Genomic DNA, 12,681 nt, shown 5'->3' with positions numbered 1-12,681 from the left:
GATCAGAGTTGGGAAGGAAGGAAAGGGAGTGATGGGCCCGTGATGGGAGGATGACGTCACAGAGGGAGAAAGGAGAGGAGATGAGAGGGTGGGGGACCCCTGACAGGGTCCATGGGAAAACCTGGGGCTGAACAATTTGGACAGAGGAGGGAGGAAGTCAGGAGGGGTCCTTCCTGGGCTGGTCCACACAGTAGCACCTGCTGTGCGCCCACTAAGCCCAAGGGAGAGCAGATAAAGGGCGGCGGGACTGGAAGGGATAAGTCAGGGGCTCGTTCCGACTCTGCAGGGGGAGTGGGGGTGGGCACTGCCACCAGATCCTCAGGAGGGAGCCCCATACAGCAAGGGGAGGGGGTGCCCGGGAAGGACACCTCTCCTGACTTCAGTGAGCGGAAACCACCACCCAGAGAGCCCTCTCCCTGCCCCTCATCCTGACGGTCTGTGCATTTCTAAACTCTCTGAGCATCTTGGTTCTTACGCTCTTCAGAACAGCGCCTCCACGTGGAGTTGAGCCGCCCAGCTCTCGGCTCCCTGCGCCCTTCCTGTGCCCCCGCCCCATGCCCTGGGCAAGGGCTCACCTCCTGCAGGATCTGGCTGATGGCTTTGTTCTGATCCATCTGTTGCCATGACAGAATCTGCTGGAACCGCTCATCCATGTCAGCCATGCTGCCAGAAAGACAGCAAATTCACTCACCCTCTGAACATTTCCTGAGCACATACTGTGTGCCAGGCACCTTGGAGGAGATGGAGATAAACCATTTATTCACTCAACAAGGCTTATGGAACACCCACTGGGGGCCATGTCCTGGGCTGGGTGGACATGGGAGTTTTGTCTGAATCCCACGGCCCTGGCAGGGCAGTGGCAGAGTCTGTGTCTCTGGAGCTGGGGAGGTGATCTCTGGGAATCCTCTCTGCGACACCCCCCTGAAGTGGTGGCCTGGCTCTGCCCACCCACCCTCCACCAACGGGGAGCTCATGACCTCTCAGGTTAACCCTGCAAGCTGAGAGAAAGCTGTCCTTCCCAGCACTAACATCTCACCCTCCACCCCAGTGTTTCTCAGCCTGGCCGTGGACCTGCTCTCATCCCCCTAGAACAACTCTAATGGCACAAAACCCAAAGCCTGCCACTTTAGTATGTCCATTATTTAGGGACAGTCTTGGTTTCGAGTTTGTGTCATGACGACAGCTGCTATCTATTGCACCCTCATGTGCCGACATTATGACACCAAGGTCCATCAAGTCCTCCAGTAACTCTAGGAAGAGATACTGTCATTTATCCCCATTTTAGTGATAAGAAAATCAAGGCTGAGAGAGGGAAAATAACTTGCCTAAGACATCACAGTTAAGAAATAGAAGCGGGATATGAATCCACATCTGTCTGCCCCGAGTGCCCAAACACTTGGGGAAAACAGACAGTGCTCCTAAAAGCAAAGTCACATCACCTAGAAGGCAGGAGAACCCCTGCCTCTGCAGGAACACGGGGAAGGCTGGCACGCTCCAGGTGCCCAGTGGGAGGAGAGACATAAGAGCGGTCAGAGCTGCTGACCTGTCCCTGTCTGGGGCTCCTGAGCCTCGAAGGCACTCTGCTCACCTGCTGGGCACTGTGGCTCCTCCAGACACAAACACGGTGCCGGGGTGAACTTGGAGGGCCAGGCCCAGAGTGGCTGTCAGCGTGAGACAACCCGCTCACCATAGCCTCGAGTGCACCCCGCTCCTGACCTGTGACCTGGGAGACCGAGTCGCACAGTTAAGAGTGCACTGCCTGGGTCAAACCCCAAGCTCTGCCACTGGCTGGTGGTGCTTCCTGAGGGTCCAGCGAGAAAAGCCACACAGACCAGCAGTCACTTACTGCTGAGGACCTGGCCCGGGGTGGGGTGGCCCACGCATGGCAGGGGATTCCTGCCAACGCTCACTCCACAGCTCTGAACCAGCTCCCCCAACTTCCTCATTCGGGAAGCCCCTTCTTTATCTTACCTGGAACAGGCCTGCTGGACCAAGTTCTGCCTCTGAGACTCGTAGGCCATCTGGATGAGCCGGCTCTTACAGCTTTCAGTCAGCATCTGCTGCATGGCGGCTGAAGAAACACGTTGGGGGTGGGGGGCGCAGGGAGGGGCAGGGCTGAGCGGCCGCTCCTGGTGGCCTATGGGGTCAGCTGGTCACCCACCTGACAGTCACCCTTGGAAAAAAAATCTTTTTTTTTAATTATAGAAGTAATTTCAGCTTAAAAGGCTGATGAGTTGTAAGAGACTGAACACACACAGTCTTCTACAGTCTTGTCACCCAGAAATATTGATATATCTTCTGGTCAATTTTTAATGTATATTAATGGATTTAAAAAAATTTTAATGAAAGAATTAAAAGCAGGGACCTGAATATTTGTATACCCATGTTCATAGCAACATTGATCACAACAGGCGAAAAAAGGTAGACACAGCCCAAGCGCCCATTGATGGATGAATGAAAAAGCAAAACGCGGTCCAGGGACTTCCCCGGCGGGCCAGTGGAAAGAATGCTCCTGCCAACGCAGGGGACACGGGTTCGATCTCTGGTCCAGGAGGACGCCACACGTCATCAGCAACTACGCCCGTGTGCCACGGTTACCGAGCCTGCAACACCTGGAGCCCGTGCTCGGCAACGAGAGGCCACCGCAGTGAGAAACCCGTGCGCCGCTACCCGAGAGCAGCCCTCGCTCGCCACAGCTAGAAGGACACCCTCGCAGCAATGAAGACCCAGCACGGCCATAAATATCATTTTTTTTAATGTGCTCTATCCATACGTTGTAATGTTTCAGTCTTAAAAATGAAGGAAATTCTGACATAAGCTACGACATGGATGAACTCTGAGGACGTTATGTGAAAGAAACTAATCACGAAAAGACACATGCTGTATGATTCCACTTGCACATGGCCGAGAGCAGCCAAATTCAGAGAGACAGAAAGCAGACTGAAAGTGGAGTGGTGATTCTACGGGGTCTGGGGAAGGGCGGGATGGGGAGTCCCTATTTAGTAGGTGTACAGTTTCACCTTGGGATGATGAAAAGGTTCTGATGGTGGTGATGGTGAATAATGCACCATCAGAGCTATGAATGCCACAGAACTATTCATTTACAAGTGGTTACAATGGGAAGTTTTATGCTTTGTATATTTCACCATAACACAAGAAAATTAAAATGCTTATCACATTAAATATACCTCCTTTCTCACCTTTCATGAATGCATCCCTATATCAACACAGCTGTGTTAATAGCTACGGAGTGCTATGGTGCATGGATGACCGAAAAGTGAAAGTGAAAGTTGCTGAGTCGTGTCCAACATTTTTGTGACCCCATGGACTATACAGTCCCTGGAATTCTCCAGGCCAGAATGCTGGAGTGTGTAGCCTTTCCTTTCTCCAGGGGATCTTCCGAACCTAGGGATCGAACCCAGGTCTCCCGCATTGCAGGTGGATTCTTTACCAGCTGAGCCACAAGGGAAGCCCATGGATGACCGAAGTTTTAAGATAATCCTCCGTTTCATTGCATCCAAAGTCTTCTTGTGATTATCAAATGGTACTTCTACAAATATCCCTGCTCAGACATCTTTGGGCACATCTCACTATTTGATCATTTCCTAGAATAACTCTTAGAAGTGCACAGGTTTAAGGTCATGAATAATATACACACGAGTTACCCTTTCTGCCCTCCAGAAAGATCCAGCCAATTCATACTCCCTCTGGCAGCACACAGGACAGCCTGACACCACATGCCCTCCACCACTCTAGGTTACTGCCTTTTCATTACTTTTGTTGACCTTTTTCAGTTATAAAAACAATACACGCTTTTTTTTTTTTTTAAGCTAAGTAATAGGGAAGTTTGAAAAGGTGAAAACAAAAGCCCCCTAACACTAAGCCTATTTCCAATCAGCTATTTGATAAACATCCATCTGGCAATACAAACACAATGCTTCTCTATAACTGGTGGACGACAGTGACCTTCAAATTGGGAAATTAACAATATGACACCTCACGGGGCAGGAGTGGGATGAGATGGTGTACGGGACGTGCCGGTCCACCGCCGGGCACGTGATGAACCTGGGCTGAGAGTGCACAGACATCCCATCTTATCGCTCAGGCTCTGAAGAACGGCGTGGCACCCACTGCCCTCGCTTGTGTGGACAGTGAAGCACCCTGGGACCCCTCGGGGAGCAGCAGGAAGGCGAGCTCCTAGGACCACGAGAGGGGCCGCCGCAGCTCTCAAGGCGAGCAGCCCTGACAGCCATCGTTTATGAAATGCTCGCTCTGCGCCAACACGATCTTATCAGACCCTCGTAATGACCTGACGAGGCAGATTATTACCTTCTTCCCCATTTTACAGATATGAAAACTGAGGCTCAGGAAAGTCAGGGATCAGTAATGTCCCTTAGGTCATATGGCTATGTGCCTGAGCTAGGATTTTTTAATCCAAGTCTAACCTGACCCCAGAGCCCATGCTCCACAACAGGATTTGACGGACCGTCTTGAGGGGCAACTCCCCAGCGCCCCCTAAATGTGACCAACAGGGGGATGGGATGGCTGTCCCCTCTGCTCCCAGGACCCCGCCCTACCCCAGGACTCACAGGCAATCTCGCGGCGCCGCAGGTTCTCTGTCTCCTCCTGCGTGATGGACATCAACTGTTCCATTCTTATTCTAGAAAGGAAGCGATCCACGTGCTGAGCAAATATAACATTTCCAATAGGAAATCTCACCAGATGACCACCACCTCCTTCAAGAAGTCCTCCCTTATGTACCAAGCTGGATGCGCCCTCTGATATGCCCGTGGCATTATGCACCTCCCCTAGGGCCCTGTTAACTTTTACAGTTAAGAGCTTGTGGCATAAAAAGATGAACATTCCCTTAGAAAAACAGGCCAAGGATGCAAACAGCCAATTCACTGATACTTAAATAAGTGACCTTAAAAAAAAAAAGTAACACATGGAAAGATTCTTAATACCATTAGTGACGAAAAAAGTAAAACTTTCTTTTCACGTGTTGGGTTGGTTGAGCTTAAGAAAACTAGATAACCGCTGGCAATGGCAATGAAGGTGGAGAAATGGGTACTTCATATACTGCTGAGGACGTCAACAGTCAAATGTGCTTTGGAAGGCAGTCTGGCAATACCCAGCTAAGTGCTCCTCCAACACCTCCTTCTAAAACGTTCACCCAAGTGCCTAAGGGTATATCTAGAACACATTTACTGTCATATTGTTTGTAGTTAGAAAACACTGGCAGCCACTTGAATGTTCAGAGGGCTAATTACGATAAATTACGATATAATTATAAAGCTATAGTTATTACAGATAATGAGGTTTCTGGCATGGAAATATGTCAGTGAAGTGAAAATAATAAAAGTAATTGCACGTGTGTGTGTGTGTGTGTGCATGTTGCCTGTGTGTACACTATTCCCCACCTCCCCGCCACACACACAAACTGGCGCCGTGGTTGGGAGGCGGACAACCTTCTTTACATTTCTTGCAGGGTCTGACTTCATCAGAAGCAACACGAGTCACCTGAGCACTCAGCCCAGGCCACAGGCTGCTCAAGGGAAGACCAGCCCTGCTGCATCCCTGGAGCCCAGGCCCAGCCCAGAGGGCACCGGCTCAGTGTGCTGAATAGTCGATGCCGCCAGCCACAGCTCAGCTCGGCCTTGACCACCCCCAGCTGCCACAGCCCCTGGCCGAAGCGGGCAGGTTGGTGGGGCCACAACCCCATGCGAGCCCCCGTGCAGGAGGCCTGCCCAGGCAGCCAGGAGCCAGGAAGGCTGGGCCCATGGGAGGGGCTCCCCAAGCGCAGCAGCCAGGTCCGCACTGACACTCTGGGGTCCCTGAGGACCAGGAGGGACTCACACGAACACCCCAGCGAGTGGGGGGCGAGGCCACCCCACCTATCACCTTTTCTAATGACTCAAGTGGGCACCTTAACACAAAGGGAATGAAACAAAGTTCATCACCTCCAATTCCCACCACTCAGAGGTTCAGTGTAAACATTCGGGGTGGGTCCTTCTACTTTCTGAGCAGAGATACAAGTAGGTTGTCTTTAAGAAATGATACACTGTAGGTACCGCTTTTCCACCTAGCAATATAGTGCTTTCCTTAACAAGGAATATTCTTCTATAAGACGTTTAATGCTTACAGATTACTCCTCTGTACATAATTCATGTACACAAATTTTTTCTTTCCAGAAATTTCTTTTCTAACTATTTACACTAGAAATACAATTGGACATTAATATACATACATTCTTATTCATGTCTGAACTTTTCTCAGCATGGTATGTTTTAACAAACTTGAAGGCAGCGATTCTTTTTAATTCAAAACTCTGTAAGGGGGTGAATCTCCTCATGATAAAGTGAAAGTGTTAGTCGCCAGCTGGGCCGACTCTTTGTGACCCTATGGACTGTAGCCCCTCAGGCTCCTCTGCTCATGGGAGTCTCCAGGCAAGAATACTGAAGGAAGTTGCCATTTCCTTCTCTAGGGGATCTTCCTGACCCAGGGATCGAACTTGTGGGTCTCCTGCATTGCAGGCAGATTCTTTACCATCTGGGCCACCAGGGAAGCCTGAATCTCCTCAAAACTCTAGGAAATCTTTCTGACAAGACCTTCTCTCCCCAGGTCTGCTCACCCACAGGAAGGCAGGCAGTCATCGAGAATGTGCTAGAGCAAAACACTGACCTTTCGTTTTCCAGAGACTTCAGAATCTCGGAACTTTTCTTCTGCCTGTGAAGGAAACCATGAACAGCCAGCAGTCATTGTTGGGTCCGTTTCCAACAGAACTGCTGAGGGCGGCTTAGGAACTGGCCACTAAGGGCTGTGTTCTCAGGCCAATTCCTCAACCACTCCAAATCCCAGCTCCTCATCTGTGAAATGGGAAGAATAATTTTTTTAAAGCTTCATGGAGTATTGGTAAAGTGTGAACAAGAAAACAGACATAGAGTACTTCACATGTAAGAAGCAGCCAACAGAGGGCAGTTTCCTGGGTGCCCCCGGGGGTGGGCACGCTGCGCATGGCAGGCCAGCTGGCTCCCTCTGGCACTCAACCGCAGGCGAGGGAGGAGAAGGACTCGGAGGACAGTGGACAGAAGGCTGGAGCAGCAGGGGGTGTGGCAGAGCCTGTTTCTGGAATCTTTCCCCAAGAGACCCCCAGCTAAACTTTCTCAGGCTTCTTGAGACCTCTATCCAACCTGCTTTTTCCCATTGGAGCTTGATCCCTGTGGCTCTGGCCTTGGACAGGATCTATTAAGGCAAATCTCACTGTAAGGCGAATGGCTGACCTCAGAGTGACATGTGACTGGAAAGCCAAAATATTAGAGCAGGATGTGATTTTAACTTGTTAAACCCACTCACTTTACAGATGGGAAGCCTGGGAGGCAAAGATCCAATCAGTAGCAGCCCCAAGAGGCAAACCTGGTCATCCCTGGATCGGATTCTTTCAAGTGTGTTAGTTGCTCAGTCTTGTCCAACTTTTTGCAACCCATGGACTGTAGCCCATCAGGCTCCACTGACTATGGGATTCTCCAGGCAAGACTACTGGAGTAGATTACCATTTCCTCCTCCAGGGGATCTTCCCAACCCAGGGAACAAACCACATCTCCCATGTCTCCTGCATTGCAGGTGGATTCTTTACCCGCTGAGTCATCAGGGAAACCAGACTCTCTTAAAGTCAGTGCCAAATGCAGCACCGAGACCTTGGGTAGAATCAGAGACGGTGAGGGAGAGATTGAGCCCCACGTGGGCATCATGTTAAGGGAGGTCTCTGGGTCTGAGGACCGGAGAGATGGGAGCCTGACCTCTGGTTCTCCTGCAGGAGCTTCTGGATCCGGTTGGAGATGTTCTGCTCTGTCTGCTTCAGCTGCTCCTGCAGCCGCCGACGCTCTGCATCCAGGAAGCGCTGGTGCTCGCTCAGGCCCTGCTCCAGCCGGGACTGCTCCTGCGGCAGGACAAGCAGAGGTCTGGGGTCTGCTGGGACCCTTTCAGGTACCGCAGAGCAGCCAGGGGCCCAGGCCTGAGACGAGGAGACCAGGTTTCCTCTGTCTTGCCAGCTCTGTGTTGACTTTGGACCAAGTCCTCCCCTTGTTAGGCTTCAGGGTGTCCACGCACGGGAAGAGCCTGGACTAGGTGATCTGTATGGATGACTCCTCCCCAGCCCTGTGTCCTGGAGGGTGGGCCTAAGAGAGGTCACCCCACTGCCTTCCCACATCAGAGGGACCAGAGTCAGGAGTCAGGAGTCAGCCTGAGTCAGGAGGCCCCTGGCAGAGGAAGCAGACAGGCCTGACCCCACTTAGCCGCTCACGAACCTCCTTGACCGTCTGAAGGATCTCATCTTTCTGGCTGTTGCTCTGCTGGAGGAGCTGGGCGTGCTCTCGCTGCCCGAGCTCCAGGCGCCGTTCGAACTCAAGTTTCTCCAGCATCTTCTGTTCCTGCAAGAACGGAGACCCTGGTGATGCTGGCACAGGCTCTGGGGGGTTAGGATGTGAGAGCTGCAGGGGATGGGCTCAATCTCTCTGAGCCTCAATCTTCTCATCTGTAAAGTGGGGACATCCTCCAACCCACCAAGGCTGGGTGAGACCATGGGGAGGTGATATACGTGGGGGCAACTGTTACTTCACCCCCTGACTTAGAGGCTGGAAGAGCTCGTCTCCTCAAATGTAACAGTTGAGATGTTTAATGAGAAGAAAAGTGACAGAGGACAAAAGACATTCTCTTACCTTCCTCTTCTCATAGTCTGAGAACCTATTCTGGGAGGCAAAAAAAAAAAAAATAGTGGTTAAGAGAAGGTGGGCAGCAGGGGTTCTCACTGGCCCAGAATTCCCAGGCAGCCTGACAGCCCTCAGATCTGCAGGTCCATCCAGAGGGACTGCCTTGGAGGGCTGGGTAGGGGGTGGGGGATGAAGGGGCTGGCTGTTTGATAAAGGGTTCTGGATGGTTCTGACGGACACCAGGGTTGAGAATCGCGGGGCTTGGCTTAAGGAGCTTCAAGTCTTAAGTTCTGGGGATGCAGCACAGAGAAGGCACGGGTGTTCCAAAAAAGAGACCAAGAAATGGGTGTCTGACCCCTTGTACATCTGCACAGCACAGCAAGCTACCAGCTCCAGCCCCCAAGACAACTACAAATGCACCAAGGTGTGTGTGCAAGTTCCTGCAGAATTGTTCAAAAGAGTGAAAACACTGGAAATAACTTCAATGCCCATCAGCATGCGATTGCTAAGTCACGGTTCATCCACACAGTGGATTATTACACAGCTGTCGAACGACGGGGCAAACGTGGGTGCAGTTACAGAAGGGTGTCTGCCAAATTTCACTGTCTGTACAGTGCGATTCCTCTCTTGTAAAAGCACCACCACCAAAACTCAACTCCCAGCTCTGGAGGGGCTGAGACAAAAGCCACGAAGGAGAGCCATTCATCAGTTCACGGCGACTGCCTCCAGGCGCTGGGACTGCAGGGTGGGAGGGGAGATGCTCACTCCATATATTTCTGTATTGTTTAGATTTATAACAAGGAGCATGAATTACTTTTGTAGTCCAACATCAGCGCACGCATGCGCGCACACACACTTTTTTTTTAAACCAGCCTTTCTATTTAGTTATTTGGTTCTGAGATCAGGATCAAGTGTTGGAGCTATAAAAGCAGCATTCTATAAAGAAATAAGATTTTCCCTATGCTAAGGTAGGAGTAAAATTTAAGCTTATCTTTAGTTATATAGATAATACCTGACTATATTCTCCTTGTAAAAAACTAAGCAAGGCATATAAAAGTATCCATTGACTACTCCCAGGCCTAATCCTTGTTCCCTCCCACCCTCCCTAGCCCTGCTCCCATGTAAATATCATTATCAGACCTAAGTCCATGCATCTACCTACCTACAGTTTGTGCCTTTAGAAAAAAGATATACGTTTGTATGTGTTTCCATATATAAACATATTTTTTAATGAAGGTATAATTTATATACTGTAAAATTTATCTTTTTAAAGAAGTGTACAGGTCTGAGTTTTGACAACCTCATACAGTCATGTGACCATCACCACAATCAGATGTGAAGCCTAGCTGGCTACAGTTGGTGCCCGCTCCCAGCCTCAATTTGTGGGCTCCCGTGGAGGAGCATACGGGTAGGGGGTGGGGCGCAGAGGTGGTTTCTGTCTGGCCTCACCGTCAGAGGCACTCTGGTTACTATGGACAACCCTTGCTGAGCTGCTTCCTGCAGCCCTGACCTACTCTAGGTCTCCCCCAGGGACCCAGGGGTCCACTCTCCTCAAGCTCCATCAAGCAGGGAGACAGGAAGCAAATCCTTTCTTAATTCTTCATGTAATTAGAACTGTGGTTGTAATGGAGCAGGGCCCTGTGGGGCCTTCCCAGGACAGATCCCCTCCCCCTTCACAATGTCCTCCACCTGCCTCTTGTCTGTAGAGATTTTAGCCAAAGAAGTAACTTAAGAGAAATGAGAAAACACAGAAGCAAAATAGTCAAGCAAGACAAAATAATTGTTTAGCCATTAAACAAAGGCAAGAACCTTTAGTTCCTCCTCAAAGGCTACAGATAATGTTCTGAGTCGTATTACTCAGCTGTTTTGCAGATACTGAAACCCCCACCAGGTGGAAGAAATGAGCTACATGATGACCAGACTGCAGCCATGACATAAACTGCTCCATCTCACACAATTCCCAGAACTGGCCTCAAAGAAATGGGAACAAACCGACTCTGGAGTTACAGATAAACTGTACCCAAAACGATCAGGATGGTGCTGATCAAGCAGCTGGACGACCAACTTCAAGATGACGCTCCGCACACAGCCCCCTCCTCTGCCTCCACACCCCTGAAACCCCCCCTTTAAAAACCCTTTGCCCCCTGACCCACAGTGGGAAGTTGGTTCCTGGGGACGTGCATCCAGCTTCTCCACAGGATAACTAGCTTCCCCAGTAAAGCTATCCTTCCTTTCAGCCAACACTTGTCTTTCAGCGTTGGATTCTTGAGCCATGAGCAGCTGAACCCAAGTTCAGCAACACAGGTTCTCCCAGGAAATGCACAGGGCGCTCTGAGAACTTCCATAGATCTGACCTAGGCTGCTGTGTTGTGGAAAGCTTCTCAGAAAATGTGATGTTTCAGCTGGGAACTGAAGGATGAGACTGGAGCAAACGGGCGCAGAGAATCCAGCAGAGGGAACCCCCTATTCAAACACCCCAGACATTCAGGGACAGAGAGGAGTGGGATGAAGCTGGTGCTGGTGAGTTGGTGCAGTGAGGCCGCCTAGGAGGCCTTGTGAAAACTTCTACACGTATCTGCTTGGCTGAGTCACTCAGCTTCTGGGATCTCAGCTCCCAACCAGGGATGGAACCTGGGTCTTGGTACTGAAGGCCAGAAATCTTACCCACGAGGCCACCAAAGAAAGAATCCGCCTGCCAAAGCAGGAGACAAGGGTTTGATCCTTGGGTCAAGAAGATCGCTTGGAGAAGGAAATGGCAACCCACTCTAGTATTCTTGCCTGAAAAACCCCATGGGCAGAGGAGCCTGGTGGGCTACAGTCCACGGAGTTGTAAAGAGCTGGACATGACTTAGTGACTAAACAACAAGACCACCAGAGAACCCCCCGCGTGTCCGTTTGAAGGGAGGTAAATTCTGGTTTGATGGAGAAATCTGGGGGCCAAAGCTCTGAACGCCCCTGCGTGCGCAGAGCCCTTGCGCACACACCCTGACCCTCGCCCCCCCCGCCGCCCACCCCACAGGCCAGCAGGTGGTGCGCCTTACCTGCCACTCCTCCTCCTCCCTGCAGAGTCTGTCGGTGGGCCCGTCGGGGCTGTCCAGGGAGTTCTCAGCCCCATCCTGCTCCAGGACCGGCAGCAGGTACTGAGAAGGGGGGTAGTACTCCAGCCCCGACTCTGCGAGAGACGGACACAGGCTGACCAGGAGGGAAGGAGACCGCCTTGCAACCCGGAGCAGTCCACCGCTCCCCTGTGATGCTGGCTCTCCTGCACTGCTCACAGGCCTAACGCCCGGGCCGTAAATGTGGCAAGCACTCAATAAGCGTCAGCTGAGCGAATAAATCTTCCCGCCCCCTGCCTCTTTACCATCCACGTGAGAATGAGGAGATGAAAAATGCCTGAGCTTTGTAGAGAAGCCTGGGTTCAAGACCCAGCTCTATGCACAATTTCCTGGGTAGCTGCCTCCCGTACATTTGAAAGGATTCATACACTTTCCCCATTTGGCCTTATTCTTGCTGATTTATAAGTGCTCTTTACATATGATAGTTAATAACCTTGGGTCTATAACATATGTTGCAGCTATCTTCTTCCAGGTGGTAGCTTATTTTTTAACTTTTTTATTTTGTTGTGTGTGCATGCTCTGGAGAAGGCAATGGCACCCCACTCCAGTACTCTTGCCTGGAAAATCCCATGGATGGAGGAGCCTGGTGGGCTGCAGTCCATGGGGTCTCGAAGAGTCGGACATGACTGAGTGACTTCCTTTTCACTTTTCACTTTCATGCATTGGAGAAGGAAATGGCAACCCACTCCAGTGTTCTTGCCTTGAGAATCCCAGGGATGGGGGAGCCTGGTGGGCTGTGGTCTATGTGTCGCACAGGGTCGGACACGACTGAAGTGACTTAGCAGTGCATGCTCAGTCATGTCCGACTCTTTGCAATGCCATGGACTGAGGCCTGCCAGACTCCTCTGTCCATGGAATTT

The 12,681-nt window shown here is 51.0% G+C and overlaps 1 protein-coding gene across 4 annotated transcripts in view; it reads right to left on the bottom strand.

Moving 5' to 3' along the window:
- LRSAM1 (leucine rich repeat and sterile alpha motif containing 1) overlaps positions 1 to 12,681 on the bottom strand; it is a 33,932-nt gene that overhangs the window by 10,359 nt on the left and 10,892 nt on the right. For all 4 annotated transcript variants that reach the window (XM_061433542.1, XM_061433544.1, XM_061433543.1 and 1 more), the window contains 8 exons: positions 11,747 to 11,877; positions 8,715 to 8,744; positions 8,304 to 8,426; positions 7,797 to 7,936; positions 6,682 to 6,726; positions 4,590 to 4,660; positions 1,972 to 2,071; positions 576 to 663 (listed from right to left, as the gene is read on the bottom strand). In XM_061433542.1, coding sequence (XP_061289526.1) covers positions 576 to 663; positions 1,972 to 2,071; positions 4,590 to 4,660; positions 6,682 to 6,726; positions 7,797 to 7,936; positions 8,304 to 8,426; positions 8,715 to 8,744; positions 11,747 to 11,877 — 728 coding nt within the window. The remainder of the gene's footprint in view (positions 1 to 575; positions 664 to 1,971; positions 2,072 to 4,589; positions 4,661 to 6,681; positions 6,727 to 7,796; positions 7,937 to 8,303; positions 8,427 to 8,714; positions 8,745 to 11,746; positions 11,878 to 12,681) is intronic.

The sequence above is a fragment of the Bos javanicus genome, chromosome 11, assembly GCF_032452875.1.
Source record: "Bos javanicus breed banteng chromosome 11, ARS-OSU_banteng_1.0, whole genome shotgun sequence".
In the NCBI taxonomy this organism is placed as follows: domain Eukaryota; kingdom Metazoa; phylum Chordata; class Mammalia; order Artiodactyla; family Bovidae; genus Bos; species Bos javanicus.
Note: the sequence above shows the minus strand (reverse complement) of the source record. Positions and strands in the feature narration are given on the sequence as shown.